A 22286-nucleotide genomic window follows, 5' to 3' on the forward strand; every position below is an offset into this window, starting at 1 on the left:
AAACCGCGAAAACGAAAATCCCAATGTCCCCCTCTTTGATGTTATCTTTATTTATATCAAACTGGAATGATAAGTATTTCTGCTTCGATAGTTCGTTGATTTTGTTAAGTTTATTATTATATTGCCAAAAGGTCTGGATAGTAGCAGACATGTTACAATTTTAAGAAACAACATAACGTTTTTTAAAAACATGTTTCAACAGAATCTTCTTTCATCTTCAGTTTGAATTACAAAGTACAGAGTTGAATAAATAGCGCGCAAAATGCTAATTAAATATAAGAACAAAAGGAAACATGACAATGTTAAATATTAGAAAGGGAGTTTTAAATTGATACGAATAGCTTCTTTTATCTTCTTTAAGCTGGAAGGTGGTGGCAGCGTGAACTAGGATACTGAAACAATCATTAGAGCATGATGAAGTGCGGCATTGCTGAGAATTTTGTAAGAGTTAAAAAATGTGAGAGGCCCTATCACTGAGCATGTTCTCATGTACGCGCGTGGAAAAATGCCGGGTGGTTTCGCCGACATAGCAGGCATTACATCCCGCACACGAAAACTTGTATACCACACCCGCATGGAGCTCACGAGAGATAGGATCTTTCACACCAATCTTAACATGTTACCTGGCGCTTACATGAGCACAAGTCAGAGATGAGGGCCTCTCACATTAGATATCCATGGTTTTTTTCAGCTGTCTCTTTTGGAATTGGGAACTTTTCGAATAGGGGAATGTTTATCAGTTATTTCCTGTAATACTTGGATTATATTGTTACAACTGATGTTAATATCCTCAGTATTGACCAGGCTACAAAAATCATTCTGGGCCAAGATCCCTGTCAAAATTTGAATAGTCCCAGCAATAGCCTCCCTGAGCATTAGCTGGAAGTTTGGTTGAAATAGAACAAACGCATGATAAATGATCCGAGATATCGGCTAAGCAAATACCCGATTTAATAAACATGGGTGACTTTTGGCGCGAAATGTCAGCGTTAATTTATAATTTCACATGTGAAATTACAATGTTGCCATGGCAACTTTTCCCACAGTGCCAAAACGGCGTCTTATGAACGTACTTTGTCACCCATGATATTAATAGCTGATCAAATGGTATACACTTGAAAACACGGAATAATTTCAATTGCGTTTTGTGCAAAATCAAATAATTTCCCTCCCATTTGACAAAACGTCACCATTTGATTACCCATACTTATTTTGGACTAATTTGCGTTCAGTAACTGCTATAAGGCTAGGCAATTCCTTTACCGTTTGTAATATATCATTAAGAGTTCAATTTTTAGGTAAACTACGAACATTACAGTGAAATATTGAGAAAACGTTTGACGAAGCTTACTGAAACTAGACACCAGTTTGTTCTATAATAATAATAATAATAATATTAATAATAATAATAATAATAATACTAATAATAATAATAATAATAATAATAATAATAATCAACGATAGCTTGCCGATTTTCATGCCTATATCATTTGACCAATATTTATAATTGATGTTTAACGAACTGAGCCAACTTGTGGGTGGTGTGTATCCTTCCATCAAGGAAGGGATCAGCTTCATTAACCATACGAAATACTGGTCATGTAACCAAAATTAATGCAAACGACCTACATTACACCACAAAAATTCTGCAGAAATAAGCCTTAACTTTTGGGGTGGTCTTTCTTTCGAACGGAAGCATGCTCTTCTGTAGTTAAGACGCAGTAAAAGCTCTTACACCCACACAACACAGTAAATTAACTAGGGGCAAAGGTTTTCAAATGTTTATTAAAAACAATCATTTCCTTTCATACAAAATATACTCTAACCAGGCTAAAAATGGTGCCTTATCTCCTAGGAATGCACACAATCAAAAAATGTCTTAATGTACTCTACCAGTACTTCGTAATAAACCCGAATGTGAAGTATTCCGCTAAACAAATGTTAATGCTACACTTAAGCGGTTTATATCTATATTTTTTGCTTTGTTTTTCTATCAAAACCACGTGCGGGTGTTTTTCAATGTGACGTTGCCTGAACGGAGAAAGCCTCTGCAATGAGTGCTCATTATTATTAATTAATGAAGTGTAGGTACCGTAAACTTGTAACCGACAGAAAGAACAAACAGCCCGCCTAAATTTGCCTGTTTATCAATCAAGGACCGTCTAAGGCCAATAAGCATTAAAATGCTTCAGTCGTGACATTGGTAAGAATTTATCTTAAAGACACTTTAACACCTCGGCCGTACTTTTTTATCGTACGAATAGAAAATAATCGGTTACGTTTTTCGGACCCAAAACTTCCCTAGTGGACAAACAGACCTGATTCGCCTTCACAATTCGTTTTCCAAACACAGATCACGAGTCATGCGAGCATGAAAGACTCTCTTGCTTATCATTGCATCAGTCTACATTAAGAGAACAAAATAAACCAGCAAATAAGGTCTTCAGGACGAAATTGAAATGCAACAACGCGTATAGAAAGTCCAAACCCATCTGAGAAGAAAATGATCACCTTCTCTGAGTAAATTGTGTGTGGAAAGTACTTTCGCCAGCTTCATGCTTCAGTTTGCATTCTTAACCAAAAACGAGATGGCGTGAGTTTGTCAGCCACCTGCGGGGATTTTAGGATTTTCTCGTTACCAGCGCCAAGTGGAATAAGCACTCATTGAGGGGCGCGTTGGTTCAAACTATATTTGACACACGCAATACCATGATCAAAAATAAAGTTATTTGACTGGGGGCCTTCGTCTAGAATCTCGGGTTAATGAACCGACTATGCGTCTAAAAAGCGCAAACAACAGTGAATACCATGAACTTATGCATTAAATTTAATCAGGGGACCATAACCAGGGGCCAACAACTCCAAGACTACGTTTATGTGACGGCATTTTCTCAGATCAAGTAATTTTTAGACGAGTCGTATGAGTCTGTCAGCCACCAGCGCGGGCTTCAGGGTTTCCTCGTCATCAGTGTAATAAGTGGAATAAGCATAAATTTGGCTTCACAAGAGTGACCATTTTCAATCCCGTGGGTACTAATTTCTCATGCACGGCTTGTGATTAGCTTGAAAGTTCTGGTTTCGCGGGAAAATCAATGTAAAAACAACTCGGTCTGTGAAAACCGTTGCACAAATACAATGAAGTTGTACGCTTTTAGTCACGGGGCTTCTGCATAATTCACAACTTTCCACGAAAATACCTGTGAAGGGTTTTTAGATCCTTACTTTAAGTATAATTTCGTAAGTACTATGTTACATTTTTTTAACAAAGCATATGAATGGAGTAAATAACAAACCTTTTTTACACATCGACACAAAAATAATCGAATCTTTGGTCAAAATGGACCTTTGACGAGTTGATTTTGACAACGCTTCGATGAGCGCTGATTGTCCTATATTTTTCAGTTTGATAGCTTGTAAATCTGTTTCATTTGAAGTGGTGAAATGAACCTTTCCAGACAGGTCGTCCTGCCACAACAATGCCTGGGTAAACATTTCATTTAAACTACCTTTAAAATTTATCACTGCAACCTGACGTAATCCAAACAAATGCTGAAGATTATGGATGATTGGTCAAAAAAGAGAGCTCAACCAAGGATTACGACAGCGTCTACGAGAACGTCATCTAAAAACAGATACAACTTCACGATTACTCCATTATTCCTGGTCGTTTGGCACCGAAAGCACGAACCAACTTTCCAAGAATAAACTTGACATGAACGGTGTGGATCTTTGAACAGAAAATTGAAATTTATAGTAGGGTAGCGATTCATGTCCTTGGAAGGAAACGACAAAAAATTGCAACAAAATGTCAAACCCACGGTGTGGGGTGTGAAGAGCCATTGTTTTTGTTCATTAACGCTATAGTTTTTGTGTCGCTCTCGTCCTAGTCGCCATTGTCGTTCCTAAGCTCCCTAACTTCAAATGTGACAACTGAAGTTTTAATGGGTCACCCACAATCAGGATGCAAAGGACGTGTTTGGAAAATTAAGTAACAGTAACTACACTGTAGGACAGAACATCTAAATCACCTGAAATCATACCTTATTCCAGATGAAGTACCCATTTGAGTAATTTGAAAGTCCAAGTTACTTTCATCTTAGAAGTAAACGCACACTTTCATGTAATGTTAAGTTATGACACGTGATCGTGCTGAATTTTCATCAGTGCTGATATCTTCCCCTTGGGGGCTGGTTAAACGACGATTTCAAAAACTGGTGTTCGCCAGGTAAGTTTAAATCACAATGCCGAACGAAAAGTGAACTACCTACAAAAAGATCTGAATCACCTAACAAAACTCTTTAACCATCTTTCTTCATGAAGCTGAAGTTACATTCCTTCATGGTATCAGGGGCAAACTTGTAGATCAAGCGTTGACCCGGTACGCGTTCCAAAATCTTCCGTTCGTAATAGTAGCGCAAAGCTCGACTCATCTTCTCGTAATTCATATTTCGCCGGTTTTTGCGCTGACCCCAAAGCTTTGCCACCGCGCCTGAGTTAACCAATCGGAAGATTCCTTCTTCACGCTCTATCCACGTGATGTACCGGGGGCAGGTTTCCTTGTTTTCCAAAAGCTCTTTTAAAAACTCCCATAAGTGCAAAGATCTTGTCTCTGAAAATAGACCCAGGAGAGAAGCACGTTCAGTTTACACAACCAAATTCAGGGGAGTAGAAACCTAATCAAACAAAGACGATGTACAAGTGATAAAGAGGCGAGTGAAAGGTTAATTTGCTTCTTGAGGGACCACTGCTAGGATTATGCGAGGAATTAAATTCCCTTGCTAAGAACAAAACGTTACGCCATATATAGGTAACTTACGCTTTCTCCTGCCGGCACGAGGCTTGGTGGGACCAGAACTCTGGCTGGAAGAGGAACCACTTTGGGTATGTTGGACTAAAAGGAAAACGATTGCATTTTAACCTTAGGATCAGAAATATGTTCAAAGATCAGAGTTCCTCCCATTTTTTTTAAGAGAACTGACGATAGCACGTGCAAGGTTTTGTTCTGAACTTACCATCTTTAGCGTCCTCTGTGCCGGAGTCAGTTGAGCTGGAGCTGTGCCTCCTTCGTGTAGCGCAATTATTAATGGGAGAAGCAGGTGGTGACGGTGACATTCGCTCTTCTTTATCCAAATCACTATCCGCACAGGAGTTTGGGGAAAGATTCCCTGGGAATGGCACCTGAGGTTCGGCGGTTGATGACTTCAGAGGTGGTGGGGCACCATTAACTAGGAGCTTAGTGTGCGGTACGAGTGGACCATGTTCCAGTTTGGGCTTCTTGGCCTCGGGTGGCAAGAATCCGTTTTCAACAGGCTTGCCAGCCGAGAAGGGCTCGTCGTATAGCCCACCCCGGGTCAAGCGTTCCTCACCAGACACGTTCTTGGACGGTGAACTCTCGATCAGGTTTTCGCTTTTAGCGAACAAGCTAGCGGCAAATGATAGCGTCTGAAGCGGTGTTCGAGGAAAGTTTTCCATGGGACTTGTGGGGGACGGAAGAGTTGGGGACTTGATAAGCGGGGGAACCGGTGGAAGTTCGCGGTTACGCTGTAGCTCCGGGAGACCACGCGGTGTCTGTCGCGGATGAGGAAATCCGTTGATCGGTGACGGAAAACAGGGAGGGAAGCTTCCATTTGGCGGCCAAAGGCGGGATGCGCAAAAGCCACTGGCTACAAGACTATGTTGAGCTGAAGGCACAGGTGGATATCTGACGACATTTTGCTGAAATGCTAGAAAGGATGAGGGGAAAAGTTAAATAAATAAAACTGAAGTTGGGACATGGACAAGAATTGGTCAAGATAAGCTGCAGTCTAAAGAAGCAGCAATACAAGCATCGTAAAAATATTAAGCAACTACGACGCCTACAGTAACATACATGAATAATAATACGCCTCCAAGTGCATTTATTCGCCGCACTCTGCAGAACGGCAACATGAAACAAAAAATGTGTTTTTTTGCGACAACGCAAGTATAAAACAGTACATCATTTTTTTACTATCTTTCCTTTGCAGCAAGTCGTATACTAATCCCCTCTGGTTCACGGGACAGTTTTTCGTGATACCGTGACAACGTAAACAAGATTAATATATCGTGAAGTACTTGACTGAGCAGAAGATGTTAAAAGTCGTAAACATCACTGTTGACCTTCCTTCAAGATGCGCTTCTACATGCACTGTAGTATAGTGCACAATCAAAGCTCTTAGTGACATTAGGGCCGTTTATACGAGAGAAAATAAGCCGCGGCTTACTCTGGCCGCGGCGTACATAATACCGGAAAGGAACCATTTAATTATAATACGAGTATAAACTCCCAGGCCAGGATAAGGCGCGGCTTGAGAAATCCGTGAACATAGATTTTGTACCATTTATACGGGGTGTTCGCGTCTTATGTAAGCTGCGGCTTATTTTCTCTCGTATAAACGGCCCTAATGCTATTGCTTATACTTCAAATTTCCGTTTCTGAAAACAGAACAATGCTTGTGCAAGGAAAAAAATCACTACTGACTACATATCAGATTCAAGTAAAACGCTAGGTCTCTCTTCAGAAAACGACAGAGTCAAAATCGCACTAAAAAAAAGCGGCTACTCACTCGGCTGGGGCCTGGCTGGTTGAATACATGTAGGAACACCAGGGGATGTCACGGAATCCTTTGATGGAGCTGCGGATAATTTACAAACCACAACAGTCACTCTAAACGTCACGTTCCTCAGGAACCTCTTTATGCCACCATTTGAATCGTTTTCAACAATCCATAAAATGTACCTGGCGGCCGTGAACTTATTAAAATTTCAAGTGTGTATGATGAAGCTTGCCAAAGTTAAACAGTCGATGGCCAAGAAAGGGTCACTTTCGTGACTCTTCCCTGCAATGCTATCTGACAAAGTCCACGATAGGGTGATTATCATGATAAAATTTGAATATAAAAAAATTATTCGCAACTATTTATAAATGAAATTTTGCCCTACTTTCTGAAACGGTAATTATAGCAGTCCCTTAACGTTCCATGAGTCTTGCGTGCATTTCACTAAATGCCCCAAAGGTAATTACTTTCTTTACCCGAGGGGTCGATTGCAAACAAAGGAGTCTTGCGTTGAATCCCACTTGATACCAAACTGACCATTAAAGAAGCAACGTTCATTCGACCCAATTTATACTTTATCCACCCAAAGCCAATGACGCCGCACAAATTTACACACTTGTTTGCAAATTGAACTTTCGTTGAAAGTAACTTGCAGAAATCACTAGACTGAAAAGAAAAATGAGGTCGCATTCCAAATGAAGTGACAGTGATAAGGTTGGATGGATAAACGGGAAAATTTCCGATGTGCTAAAAACATCGAAATCGCACGCACAGTCGGCCATTGACATGGTTTTCACCTTTAACGGAGCGACATCTGTGATGTCTTCACCAAATACCCGGATGACGATTGCAAAATTGTTGGCTATATTGATATCGTCTCTGCTTCAATGACCTACGTAATACGTTCAAAGTTTTCTGAAACAAGGCAAATGATTTATTTGTACTTACAGAAAGAATCACTTGCTGAAGTTATCGCAGAAGACGCTGCGTCTTCCTCGCCACTGTCATCAAAGCCTATAACAATAAATCACAAGTTTTGTCCTGTTTAAATACGAAATAATTTTTTTGGTCAGCGAGGGCCAAAATTGAAACCACTATCAATGTATAATCGCAGATTTGCGTTACTCAAAAGAAAGTCGCCCGTTTGGTTGAAAAATAGGAAGATATTAAAAAAAGGCATCAAATAAAAATTTCATGGTTATGAGTATACAATTATTTAAGTGGCAGTAATAATAAAAGGCTGATTGAAATAAAAGGCAAATAAACCAAGTGCTTTATTGTGAACCAATCATATCACAAGAAACTTTTACTCAAGAATCTATCTACCTTGTGATTCCACGTGACATCGAAATTTCAATGTTTACTAGTAACAGTAACCTAACAAAGCATGTCCACTAACATTTCCATGAATTTAATGCAAAAAGCAATGGAAACCACAAAAAGACGTCCTCAAGATGTTTTGTGCAGATCCCCCAAGCAAGCAGACGTTTTTTGATTAACAAAACCCTTTTATAGCTTCTCCTCAGACCATTATTACATAATAAGATCACAGACATTTCCACCTACAAATGCCTACATACACACATTCATTACCATCAAGTCTTTCAGCTTTCCCTGAGGCCTCTGAATAATCAAGGCCACTAGAAATTTCAGAATTTAGTTTTTAGTATCCTAATACACCAGTGAATGCTGTGAAAGAGAACCAACACTGAAAATTTTGAATTTTGACCCATCACTTAAGCAACTTGGCATTCCAAAGGGTTCCAAAAGGTACCATATCTTAAACAAGAAAGATGCTGTTGTTGCACATTTTATTCAAGCCTTTCAATTGTTTATATCAAAGTTTAACCTGCCTTAACTAAAAAATAGTAAAATTGGTACAAAAGAGAAAAAGCAGGAGAACACATCTATACAGACCTGCACCAACTAAAAAAAAAAAAGAGTTCTAATTAAGGATTAACATTACTGCACCAGCCCCATCAAACAAATTCTTCTAACAGATGCTATCAAGGCATAAAATTTTTAAAATTGGCATTGACTGAGCAGCGAGAGGCTTTGCAATTATTACCATTTGCCGAGCTGTTGATTTTTTTATTAGATATCGTTTGCAGAATGTTTTTCAAGTCTAAGCAAGCTTAAAACTTGAATAAAGGGTAAAATAGCATATATGATAGCACATCATAACAAGACTGTCTCATCTCCTATTACAAAAACATTGCATACCCCCAGCTTTTTTGTCAATAAAAATAGAGGGAAAGAAAAGAATTAAACAAGGTGTGTCCTAAAAGTTTATTTATTAACATCAGCCATGAAAGCAATAGTAATTCCTGCGCATTTACTTGATACGTTTATGCAAACCAGTATCATGCAGATGAATGGCCCTAAAGGCTTTTTGTATTAACAATTTGCTGTTTAGCAACACCTTCTTGGCTTTGAATAAAGTGATACTCCTTAAAGAGCCAATGCAAGAGGGTTTGTTCAATACAAGTTACTTGCAGATGTTTTACATTACAACACTAAGCACAAAAAAATTGGAAATAAGTTTCATATCTTCACGAAGGTCAAATTTATGTTTTCATTTCCTGAATATTACAGATTTTATTAGAAATTTTTTTTTTTGGAAAGATGCCACAGGAAAATCCGACTGATGAACAAGAACGCCCATAATTAATAATATGGGAGAAAAAAAGGAAAACAATACATGTATATGTTGTCTCTTTAGTGTTAAGCTACAAAAATTATTCTGACAGCCCCTGTGCTTTGCAAGTAATTACAATTTGCAGAACATTTCAAGTAACCCCACACTTATTGCATTCACTTTGAAAGTTGTAAATATTTTATAACCCTAACTTTCAGTTCCTGAACTGTGAATATTCAGAGAGAGACATACACAATTTATTATTGTTAATATATATCATCTGCATTTTTCCAATATATAGCATATTAATATTGTGTGGTATTTGTGTTATCTGCTGTGTACCTTGGCCATACTGAAGCTCTTTCAAAAGCTTTTAAACTGCATTGTAGACATTACAGTACTAGTATTATGTACAAAATGCAAAGGAAAGGAAATGAGAGCTTGCAATTGGATAATTAGTGCTCGTGATTGAGGAATGAGCTTGGCTCGTATTTGACCCGTTTGCAGTCCCAAATTACAGTAAGAGATGACATTTATTCAGGAATCATGATTTCCGAATCGACAAACGATAGTTTTAGCAAAAAGAAAAAACGGAGAATCGAAAAAGCAGGCCTGTTTCGTTAAGAGTTTGTTGTGTGCAAAACGATCGAGAAATTTATGCAAAAAAGCCAAATTGCATAATTAGACCGGTGAAGAGCTTATCGGTATAAGAATCTTTCCTTCTAACCTTTCGAACAGTTAAATAGATGAAAGCCAGGAAGGAAATTCTCCTTTAGAAATGCCCTCCTCAAAAAAGTCACCACCAAACATTTACCGAATCAGAATAAGGTATTTTAAGATGCAACGCGACTTGCAAAGAGTAATACAAAACTAATTATGAACAATACTGCCAAGAAAAATATCTCTTTTGTGGTTTTAGCACAAAGAAATTACAAAATACCTGACCACCGAAAACAAGCAAAGTCAGTTAACTACGACCGTTTATTCATAATAAGAAAGACTAAGCTTAAAGCAAACAAAGAGCGGTCTGCATTTAATACGCTCCCGGAAGAAGCTTCGAGAGAGCTGTTTTTGCTCCCGGAAATATTTAACCCCGTACGCTACCTCGGCTACGTGACGAAAAAAAAACTTGTTTAAATAGAGAGAATTACATGCTCACCAATTTCGTCCCTTTCTGTGACGCTGGATTCTCCATTTTCTTCAGGGTTTGAGTCTGAAAGTAATACACAAGCGTTAAAATCTGGTTGAATGGGCGAAGTTGTTTTCCAAATTTCTTTGCGTGCCTCGCTCATTCACTCATTTCAATGCCCGACTGCAACCATAGCGCCCCGCAACGCGGAAAGCAAAGGAAAGCATTTGAAATGAAACCCTTTTCGACCAGAGAATAGAAGAAACATACATTCCAATTACTCACAATGCCCAAAGCTTCCAGCGTGCCAGAAACTTTCACCCGCATGACACGAGCGAGGAAACGGAACGGCCTTGCAAATATTTCGTTCGAGCTGATGATCTCCCATGGTATGATGTTTTGTCGAAAGAGACCGTTCGACAAATAATAGAAACTTAAAACATGGTATTACATGCAGTTCTCCAATTAAGATCAAAGTGTCACCTTAGAAAGTTTTAAGTTCATAAGAAACAAGAAAAAGCTTTCCATCATTCAAATTTCAGACTGTTTTTAGCAAAGGCAACAAATAGCGATAGACAGGCCTTGCCCTTCGTCTTTACATGGAAGATGTGCGGCGAGTTTCGCATCGCGGAAACGAACAGCGATGATGATTTCATTTCTGCGATAAAGAAACCACAGAAGATTACCCTCCGCAGTACAATAATGAGAAAATTTTACAATGAACTTAAACTCATCGATTGGAGCTCGAATTATCGGTGACCCTGTGTAAACGACAACGCGAAATCTATGAGGAAGCAAACCTGTATTACGGGGTGGAAATAACGCCATAAACTCACTTTCTGTCCCCCGAAATGTCACCCAAAGCGCTGGTTTTAATCACTAAGCGAAGAATGAACGAAAAGCTAGCTAGAAATCCTATCTTTAGCCTTAACAGTTTCATCAAACCTAAGTAATGAACGGCTGCTAACAGTAAATATATCATACAAGTTCAAATTTAGTAGGGCTAGTTCACGCAAACAATCCGAGCCATTACTCGCAAGATGTTATCATTCATGTTGAGTGGATTTACCTCTTCGCTGACGTCTTTTCTTTTTCTCCTTACTAAATATTCTCAAAGAGCAGTAATAAGGCATTTCCAGGTTTGAACAGTTAGCGGAAAAGTCGCTTATTACTGAATCAACATGCAGGAGCAAAACCACGGACAACCCGATAAATATGCTGTGGACTGTGATCAAGTATTTCTAGGGGAGGGGGGACAGAGTATACAACATATTCACTGGTTCTCAGTCATAAAAAGTCGCTCAATTTGTAACGGCAAAGTTTCCGTCTCACCAACATTTCCTAACAGTAACTGAAAAATTTACCAATGGACGGAAATATTAGAATATCATGCAGAAGAGAAAGTACACTCCTGGGGTACCCGTCCCTTCCAAGATATAACAGGTCATTGAGATTCGAATTTCAGTGCCTATTTACGTACGAAGCATTCAGGGCAAATTATTTGCATTAATAAGCGAGCTTCAATTTGTTTCGCCCGAGTAATTTGAATTCAAACTCGATGATTTCGTAGATTCTAGACGCTAACTGACTATAGAAATTGCTAATGCCTTCATGAACAGCAAAATTAAAGTTGTCCGTAAGGGAACAGAGAGATGCGGATGACAAGAAATCCACTACACCCGGAAGTGTGTCACTAAGCAGAGATACATGCGTTCTGTATCCTTACGGAAACAAAGGAATGTTGCTCTGTTTGAGTATGCCTTCTCTTAGTAGCTATAAAAGTTATGTATTTACACCGAGTTTTCAGATTTTCGATAGAAAAGAAAGATTTGTAAGTTTACGAGAAACTTCGAACAAGAAGCAATTTTGAATTGCGCTCTTATCGAACGGCGACGCCAAAGCTATTTGAATAATATAGCTCAATGAGTGTGATTTGGTTTGACTTCAAAATGAAATCTAATCTGGGTGGGTCTGTACTCCCACGCGCGTCTCAAATCAACGTCGTCTACGGAGTCACATGAAAGGAATATACGTGCTGTCATGGACAAGGAAATAAACCAAGCGGAAATTGCAATGATTGAGCCGTTCCGTGGACAGGTGCCCAAATTTATAGTTAAGTCGCTTTGTCACTCATCTTTCTGACATCACAGATATTTACAAACGCTATACTTTTGAAGCTTGAGGTGTTTGATAGATTTCCGGGCATTTTTCTTTTCATCTTAATCCAATTCTTCGCCATTTTGGTAAACTTCGGACACTTGATCAAAGTTCAAAATTATGTCTCGCATTATCCGGAGCAATAACAATATTATTGGGCCACATCGACGATCCTTTCGCAAACAAACTATGACAGGCCAGCAAAAACCTCAGCCTCCGAAACGAACAACGATTATGATATTTATGTGAGTAACAGCAGCTCTGATGACACTAATTCCAAGGTTTGCGCAATGCGGAAAAAAGGAAGGCCTTTTATATTTGAAGTATAGTGTGTTGCTTTCTTTTAGTCGTGTGACCTTAACATTTATTGACCACGCATTACGCGAAAAAAATTCGTCATGCGTATGGAAATTGGCGCTTAGGTTCCTCACAATGACGTCACAGCCACCAAACTCCTTAATTTTCTCGTAATTTCCTCATGCATGATGTTTGAAAAAAAAAACAGTTGTATAATATAAGACTTCTTAGATTATAGCTACGGTATTAATCATTGACAGCCGCAGAAACGTGACTAACAACACGCGGGTACGTTCAACACGGGAGTTTAACCAAAGGTGTGAATTTGTTGTGTAACATGTAATGACTTTTGTTTCCAATTTTGGCCAAAAGGTGTATACGAAAATTCTGCCAAACGTCATAACATTGGACTGAAAAGGTTCTTTGTATTCTTTGCAGTTGCACAAAGTCGAGCAACATCCATGAAGGCCAGCATAATTACCTATCACACTCGCTCAGTCGTGAAACCTCAAAAATTTCTCTGGTTCCTTGGTTTCCCCGAGTAAAAGCAAGTAACGAATTCGAATGAAATGATATATGAAACGGATCATATATTGAACTGCGGATATGAAGTCAAGTGAAGCTTTGATCCTCGCAGTTATGAACGCAATTTTAGGAATTGCGCAGAGTCGCCTGAAAAACTCAGGATTTCAACAGGGTTTGAGCCCGTGACCTCGCGACAACGGTGCGACGCTCTAAGCATGGTCATTTGTGTCACATGACAACTATGTCCCGGTTGAAGTAACGAAATGAACGGTGATTTTAGATCATATTTCTGGCCGCACAATTCCACATGACTAGCACTCAAAAGTCACAAGAATCTCAAACATAGTCCTGCTCTTGCAAAAGTATACTAAATATAAACTGATCGAAACAGGTCCCGGCTTGTCCATATAAGCTTATCCTAAGTTAGAGATAACTTCAATTTTCCTGACGACCGAGCAAGCTTTTTTTAAAAACAAACTTGACAAAAACATTTCTCAGTTTGCATTACTTTCGCCTTAAAATGTCGTGAGACCATTTTTAACTTCTATGCCATGATACCTCTTTAATACCTACAAATCCACACAGTCGGTTGGACCCAGTTGTTCAAACGATGGATAGCGCTATCTGCCGGATTGACCACTATCCAGTGGATATTAATCCGGGAGAGAAACGACCGCTGGAAATACGTCTGCGTTGGCAGGCTCGTGGATAGCGCAATCTGCCTTTTGAACAACTGGGGCTTGGTCGCTAAGGAGTGAGTTTTATACGGTGGACTTTAGTCTTCAAAAAATCTGTTGGTTTGCCAAGTGTCGTTTTTGGTCAAATCATCGTAACGTAAATGACATTTAATTCAGCAAAAAAAAAAAAAAAAAAAAATGAAAGTTCAAACTGAACTTCTTTTAACTGAAACCTAATGGAAACTGAGATGCGTCTTGCCCAGTTTCTTGACAAATCTGCATCCCAACCTTTTCTCTCCGTTGCATAATAATGAAAATAATACATGCCTAAGACGTCACAATTCTTGACCACGCGTGGCAATTAAGGATTATGCTATGAGCCCGCATTAGCAATGAGATAGTAAATAGCTAAAGAGGCGCGCAATGAAGAGTTTGCTATAACCAAACTAAGCAAGAAGCACCAATGGGATAATTCTTGTAGTAAAGTTGATAAATTCTGAACGACTGAATTCTCAAAAAAATTCCTTTCCGCTGCCAATTTTCAGGTTGACAAGAGATCTGAATCACCATCTTGAAGATACGAGCTCACAACTAAGATGTATAATGGTTAATTGAACTGAGTAGAGTGCAATTTGGTCTGGACCCAAATTACAAGAACGAGCGCTCACAAGTATGATTTCAGACCAAAATTGCACGACACGAAGTTCAATTACCACTTTATTATATCCATTTAGAAATCTGACAATAATTATTTAATCGCTAAAATACAGGATTTTAGTCAGTACCAATATTTTATTGATCCAGCGGGGAACTAAAGTTGCAAAATTCGCCATACAATGGTTTTCTTTTTTTCTTTCGTTTTCCTCATTTGCTTTGATATCTGATTGGTTGCCTTGTTTTTGTGTTCCTTTCTCATTGGCTGGGGAAATGGTGCGATTTAGCAAAATAGTGCGATTTGGGAATAAATCGCACTGCTGAGAGCCCATCAGATTGCAAGGATCACCCGTAATTTCTGAGTGGATGTAATAAAGAAAGCCATTCAGAACCCTCAAAACGCAATATCCGAGGTTTATAATTTCATGATAGTAGTTAATATTTTCCTGTCGCATAACTATGGTAGTCAAGATTTTCCATTAACTTCTTACTTGGTAAGCTATTTTTAACATTTCACTCACCAAGGGGATTCCAGTTGGATAATCCAAGAAGCTCTGAAAAAGAAGACAACAAGGCAATATTTAAAGGAAAAAGGTTGGAGTGCATATTGGGAAATCAAAAACCAACCAAACCAAAAACAGAAAACTCCATACCTTCTTGCCTAGCAAGGTCCTCAAGGAAACTATCTGGTAAAACTAGATCTGCAAAGGAATTTGTGCTTTCTTAAACACCTTGAAGATAATAGCAATCATATTAAGCTATTTGTATTACTGTAGAGTACAACTCAAAAGCTAGAGTGGGCGACCAAGGAATTAGTGTTTGTTTTCGCAACACGAAACAAGTATTTCTCATTTGCAAAAGTCCAACGTGCACTGGTTGTATTTTTTTTTTCTCGGTGACAGGGATAGAATTTGTCAGGAAACAAAGTCTATAAACATGAGCATCCGGCGATTTTGTAAGGAGATCAACATTTTCTATAGTATGCAACGTACGTTGTTTTCTAAAACTGAAAAGCATGTAAACATTTCTTTCGTGTATTCCTTCCCGCCATTTTGCGTTCAGTGGAATCCACCTGGCCGAGAGATTGGCTTTTGCATTTGGTTGGACGTTAAATTCGACGTTTGACCCATGTGAAACTCGACGTTTGGCCCGGCCCTCAGAGACTATCCAGTGTGAATAACTCAGTCGGTTTAGGGGAGTGATGCACCCAATAAATAGCACTTCAAACAACTTGTGCCTGGCATCCCGGAGGAAAATTTCAGGAGCTACAGCTAAAGGACTATGGCATATGTCGATTATGAACGAAGTGTTCCAAGGGTAGCGACAGGCCAGAGAAATATTTCCGTAAATGTGTTAAAGTGGAGCAATGTACGACTGGTGATGTCAGTCTGTGAAAAAAAAGCTGAGGACTGGAAACAGGTAACGCTTTAAATAAAAGGAGGTTATCTGGACAGTTCATAAGAAAGCATCTGTCCTCCTGGAGTGTTGTAGCACAATAGAGAGCTATTAATCGGCCGGAACGAACATCAAAGAAACGAGAAGACAGGGGTGAGCTGAAATGGCGATGGACTTGGTAACTTAAGATATCATGAACGGCCGGGTATCTTTGATACTTTTTGCAGTTAGAACTAACTACTTCGTACCAAGGCTGATGAAGAGGACTGGATAAGGAATGAGAACTCTTTGAATACGATTCACAATTGGGCAACTCGAACAATAATCACTCACGATGGCTTCTTCGTTGGTGGGTGACCAAAACTGGCACGGATGGACACAAATGTTCGCGATGGTGTAACAAAGGGAAGCCACATATCCGTCACAAAAAGTCCGGAAAACAAAAACCCGGGAATAACTCTTACTAACCGTTTTCGAAGCTTGTATAGTAAGCTACGAACCTTGTTTTTTCCGTAAATTCATGCGCGGGCAACGAGGATTCGTAATTTACAGTGCGGACCGAGAAAAATACGTTAATAAGATATTTAGTGTATCTCTAAGGTAAGAAGGCGGATGCCAAAGTCAAGCGGAACGTTCAACTACCACAAATGATTGGCTTTTGGCTTTTTGAAATAGTTGCTTGCAAGATTTAAACAGTTTCACAAGTTTACTTCACATAAACAACATGAAAAACTTTCCGTAGAAAATATGGCATCAAAATTCCAAATTTAGCGGGCCGTGCAGCAGTACGATTACAGCCAATCATAGCGCGAGTACTATCTGAGATAGATAGTGAATATATGAAATGGATGGTATGTGAGCGCTCTCATTTGTGCGCCCACCCAATTTCCCGCCGTTGGCAATTTCAATTGGGACGAACAACGTCAACGTAATGTTTGTAACACTCACCTTGCATAGCAAGGAAATTATCGAGGTCCGCGTCACTTAACACGTCAAACGCTCCTAGAAATGGGACAAAATCAGATGATCAGAGAAAAAAACTTCTCGACTAATTTTGTTTTCGTAGCAAAGCAACACACTTCATTTGCAGGGATGGCCCGCACTGGTTCGTGGGATGGTGATCTTGATCTTTCCGGGTAGGCGTCGTTATCTTCCGCTTTATGACATCATTTTTTTTTAGATATTTAGGTTTAGGCTTATTTACTACTATTACCACTGATTTACACTGAGAAAAACATTTCTACAGAAATTCCAACATAAGACATAAAATAACTTGTTACATATATTACAACACTAAGTTAATCTACGGATTACAATAATTAAAACGGCTAGTGGTGAGGAGACCTCAGGAAGAAAAAATTAGGCTTGTACAAACAGTTCGTCTCATCATATAAGAATATGATTCAAGGAAAAACCAGGCGGCTTTCGTACAAAGAAAAAACAAAGGCGGTGAAGTTGTTTGGTGCACAGAAAAAGGGTTTATAGGCTAGGGTTAGTTTAGGCTAGACTAAAAGCTGTACTTAATACTTTGCGTTCGACGCAGGACGGGAAAAAATCATCGATGTTGATGTTAGTTTATTTAAGGAGAACACTTCAATGCATAAACATTTTTAACTACTACCTTATCTTTCATCGCTGAAGAAGTCATAAAGAGTGGTGTTGGGGACTCAAAATTCAGGACCGCAACATGTACGCGCATTTTTGAGACGCAGACGGCAACAGGAAGTGAGTTGTTTTCCCTTTTACCTTAATTGTCTTCACACAACCACATGCACATTTCTAAGTATCTTTTCTCCAACAGCGATGATTAGTATCAAAATCTGGGAGACACCATTGTCCTGGCCCGCGAAATGTTCTCTTCCGGTTTCTGTCCGCCTCTCAAAAATGCGCGTGCTTTAAGCTCCCTTATATTAAGAAAGCTCCCTGGAGTTTTAGGGCCGCGCGCAAGCTGGGCATTAGTATGGTGCGTAAAGCTTGTATCGCGCGTGTTTTTCTGATTCTTGCGATCTAATTTTCGCGCGTTCACTTCGGTAATTTTTTTTCTAATTGGCTCAGTTTTAACCACATATAGTTCCTATCAAATAACCTATATTTGTTAAAATCTGTCAGAGGGAATCGAATATATTTAGAAAAATGACAAATAACAGAATATTGGCAAAACCGTCTGAACGACCTTGACTTTTTATCACTTCAAAATGCCAGGCAATATCATTTCCGTAATGTGGCATATAAAAAATTTCACCGGAGGAAATTATAAATATTAAGGAATTTAGGCCAAAAATAGAAATGTATCTGTCTGTCATAAGATAATGTTGCCACGGTAACGGCTGTAATCTTTTAGAGAAATTAACTAGGTTTCCTTTTGTAACTCGCGCCCTGTAGTGAGGGTATTGGCAAATACTCTAGGGAGACACCTTAACGTCAGCTGGAAGGATGGGTATTACTGAGTCTCAAGTTCTATGAAATTACTATTCAACTAACCTTCATAGAAGGTACTGATCCCTATGAAAGGAAAAGATATTTACATTCAGACCATTACGGTATTTTTCACTCTACTTTTTTAAACAATCACGTGGCAAACGGGTAAGGAAATAAACGTTTACCGTTCTTGGCAACCTGCTTTGGTTAATTCTGCTTCAGGGTCTGGGCTAAGTTGTTAAATGAATAGCAGCTAATACCTATGGGGCGCACTTTACATATAGAATTAAGATGTAAAAGCATGGGTATTATATCACATTAAAAGCTATGTCATCACTCATATTGTATCGTCTCGGCATACCGCAGTCATTTCTTGTAAAACCCAGATGAAGAACGGCATGCAGTGCCTTTCGAAATAATTGCTTTAATTAGCCTTTCCCCTTTTTTGTTTTGCTTTTTATTATAGTTATATTGTTGATCAGATCCTCCTTCAGGATCGCTGCTTCTGTTTGTTACACTGATCCTTGCTTACAGTTACACAAACTAACAACATACTTGGATTAACAAGAAAACAAATCACCCCGCACGTGCCACACGAATTCTAAAACAATTCTTGGGCGTACTTTTCAAAAAAAAAAATGAAATGACCAAATGGACGACAACGTGAATCATTCATTAGACCTACAGTGGGCTCGATTTCCGCTTCTCTTCGAGCCCGGGCCCCTTTCCCGAAACATCAGCTGGTAATTGCACGAAAAATGGCCCTGACCTAACCCTAACCTTCTTTTATTGAACAAGAAGTTATCTGACCAAAAAAACAATTAATAAAGGATGAAAACTAATTATTCAACAGTCTAAAAATTTTCCTAGATCAAATGATCGCTAGATTGGGTGACGTTTATTTTAATTGGTTAATTTGCACCCGCTAAATTTTAGGCTGCATGACTGTAATGTGATCACTTAGACCAAACGCGTTGAAAGGTTTCGAATTACGTCTTTGAACAGGAGTTGTTTACAAAAGATAGGAGATTCATTCACTTGTATTTGTTCGTTTTCTTTCAGCAATCTGGAGTCCGGAATTATCAGGTAAGTTTTCTTTGGCATCTGCTTTTCATCGTTTTTAAACTGCCTTTTGGTTTCTTGGCTAATTGTTTGGTAACGAGAGTCGCAATAACTTTTTGCTCGGCTCACCTCATGCACGATCAAGATCAATTATAAAATCAGTGTGGAAATTGTAAGTCCTTGCAGGCTGGTTGCTTACGGGCGCCTCTAAGGGATATTTCTCCGAAGGATTCGAGTCACAAACACGACTTTGCAGATTAGAAAATGAAAATAAGAACGGTCAAGGCCAACCCCAGCTGAAGTGTTCCAGCTCATGCAAAGCGTGCAAGTAATTTAACGCCATAGGCTTACATTTCGACGGGGAAATATCCAACGCTGCGAAGGCTTCATACAGAAGACCTAAAAACGAAACAAGTACAAACGATTGACAAACATAGAAGGGACTATTCCCTGAGACTGGTCCCTTTAATCAGTCCCAAGGACCAAGTCCCTTCGAGTGAACTACCCAATGTCACCAAAGAATCTTGTCGCGGGGATCAAAATCTGGTTCCGGCGACTATTTCTGCGAAATCAACTTTGCTTAAATTCGTGGGCCAAGTATCTCAAGACCCTTCATGTGCAAAGTTCCTACGGCCACATGAAAACTTAACCGCTCGAAAAACCTCATAACCAATGCACGACATATCCGACGAGTAAATCTTTCGCCTCTTTGGTCATTGATGATAGCAATCAAAACTCAGTGAAATCTAACTGTAATTAAGTTCGTCGTCTGTGTTCTTCGACATGCAAATATGCAACAAAAAGCAACATATATGCTAAATATCACATATACTATTCTTGGTAATTGAACAAATACCATTAAGGAAAGGATCTACTGACGAAGAAGAACTACGGTCTGACGGTAAACAGAACTCACCTCCGTGTTCTGAACGACTTTTCAATTCTTCTAAAGTAAACACACAAAGTTCTGGGCCGGTCAGGTCCAGTTTTTGGGGGCCATACTCTCCCGGGATGTTATAATGTTGCCACGCCCAACGAAGCCAGCTCTGTACTTGAGCTTTTGTCCAGGTAAATGGGGAGCAGAACCTCCAGTCATTGCCAGAATCTACATCATCTGAAATAGAAACAAGAAATGGAAGAATATTCGCGCAGTTCAGTTTAGTTAGAGATAGACGGCCAACAACACATAAAGATAAACTATTTTCCTGTTCAATTTTATTTTTCTGACCAAACCAGTCATCAATATTGAAGTGTCTTGTTCCACTCAAACGAATATGTCATTTATCGCCAAAACCTGTGGAATTTCAACACACAAGTGGACGAGACGATGACTGGCCGCGGTTTTGGACTCACCGAATTGTAGCCTTCGTGTGCTCGACTCAACTACGCAAAATTTCGGAGAACGACGACTACTTGTTTAACAGCCTAAAAAATATTTCCTAGTGTACAAATAGCGCTCGAGTGATGTAACTTCAATAAGAGTGGTCGCTTCTGCATCACTGAATGATACTGACTTGAAGTGTGGAATGGATTAGAATTGACAGGGTCTCTTGTGTGTGGATAGTCCAGCTTTCGTTCGACAGCAGGGTCTACATTTCCCGCAAATCAAATAAATGTTGGTGATCTCTCGAAGGCTTCTAGTCGTCTCCCCTCCATCCAATGCACGTTAGTCTTTTGTGTTCCGAGCTTCCTCTTACCAGTTTTCGGTTTTGATTGCACACTTCTTCGTTTATGTCTCAGGACATCCTTGTCGTGCACCTTCTCGATCTTAAAGCCTTTTCTTTGGCTTAGCTCTCTATATACGATTGCATGTCACGTCATGCATCCTCCTCACATGTCCAATGTCAACGCAGTTTGGAAGAATTAATGATGGCTTCTGCACTGTCACAGCCTGCACGTCTGAGGACCATAAGAATTCGCCTCTCCCAGGAAGGAAGGGGGGGAGGGGGGGGGGGTTGTTAATGTTTCCGGAAGTACTTCCAAACTTGTTCTCAGCTTTTTGATCTCTAAAATGGTTTATGTTCCATTGTTTCCTAAGATATTTTTTCTTTGTTCCTCTGCCCCCTTGTTCCCTAAAACCCCTAGGAGGGTTTAAAAATTAAGGGGCTCTATCCAGCCATTGTTGTCTGAGGTGTTGAATCTGAACCCCGTGACCTTAAAGCGTTTAACACTGGTTCAGACCTGGGGTTTTTGAGTTTAAGAATTTCCTTATTTGAATGTAAGATAGCCCGTGCATTTTCCTGCGCGTGCAGCTTCGATGTTATTTGTGTCTATATATGGGCCTAAAGTTGGTGTCCTAAAATCCGCAGCTTTGTTCCAAGGAAAACAGTTGCACGTTACATGCTTCAAGGTCACATGCTTCTAGTTTTGGTAAAAGGGTTAAGCATTCTTTTCAAGACAGTGGCCAATGAAGGACAGCTGCATAGTGAACTTAATTTTTTGTGGAAATCATAATCAAATGAAACTTCGGAAAGATTATGGTGGTCGTGGCTAGCCCAGAGTCGCTTGCATAGTGCACCAAATGCTATTGTGGCAGATTATATCCTTCCGTCTGTCTCAAAGTGTGATGAGGTGGGTTGGTCTCTGCACTGTGTTTTATAATGCCGCTCAGTCAATCAGGATGCTTGGATGGGTTCCTTACGCATTCCTCAAGCTGGATGGAGGTAAATACAAAAGCTCCACTCCTGATTCATTAATCTTCAATTCAAAAAGAGTAGCAACTGGCGAAAATTAGCCGACTAGCCATTGTATCTCATCAG

At 39.5% G+C, this 22286-nt stretch overlaps 2 protein-coding genes across 7 annotated transcripts in view; one reads left to right on the plus strand and one right to left on the minus strand.

Moving 5' to 3' along the window:
* Positions 1 to 1767: 1767 nt before the first annotated feature.
* Positions 1768 to 22286, minus strand: part of LOC137969799 (uncharacterized) — a 43325-nt gene continuing 22806 nt past the window's right edge. For all 6 annotated transcript variants that reach the window (XM_068816166.1, XM_068816171.1, XM_068816170.1 and 3 more), the window contains exons 3-14: positions 20444 to 20641; positions 19879 to 19926; positions 18529 to 18549; positions 16996 to 17049; positions 15306 to 15353; positions 15174 to 15206; positions 10373 to 10426; positions 7524 to 7589; positions 6585 to 6653; positions 5013 to 5723; positions 4817 to 4891; positions 1768 to 4609 (exon numbers count right to left, since the gene is read on the minus strand). In XM_068816166.1, the coding sequence (XP_068672267.1) occupies positions 4299 to 4609; positions 4817 to 4891; positions 5013 to 5723; positions 6585 to 6653; positions 7524 to 7589; positions 10373 to 10426; positions 15174 to 15206; positions 15306 to 15353; positions 16996 to 17049; positions 18529 to 18549; positions 19879 to 19926; positions 20444 to 20641 (1688 nt within the window). In that variant the 3' untranslated portion in view covers positions 1768 to 4298. The remainder of the gene's footprint in view (positions 4610 to 4816; positions 4892 to 5012; positions 5724 to 6584; positions 6654 to 7523; positions 7590 to 10372; positions 10427 to 15173; positions 15207 to 15305; positions 15354 to 16995; positions 17050 to 18528; positions 18550 to 19878; positions 19927 to 20443; positions 20642 to 22286) is intronic.
* Positions 18579 to 22286, plus strand: part of LOC137969798 (uncharacterized) — an 86660-nt gene continuing 82952 nt past the window's right edge. Inside the window, exon 1 of the mRNA XM_068816165.1 lies at positions 18579 to 19551. The gene's annotated coding sequence lies outside the window, so the exon portion shown is untranslated. The remainder of the gene's footprint in view (positions 19552 to 22286) is intronic.

The sequence above is a fragment of the Montipora foliosa genome, chromosome 9, assembly GCF_036669935.1.
Source record: "Montipora foliosa isolate CH-2021 chromosome 9, ASM3666993v2, whole genome shotgun sequence".
Classification (NCBI taxonomy): Eukaryota; Metazoa; Cnidaria; class Anthozoa; order Scleractinia; family Acroporidae; genus Montipora; species Montipora foliosa.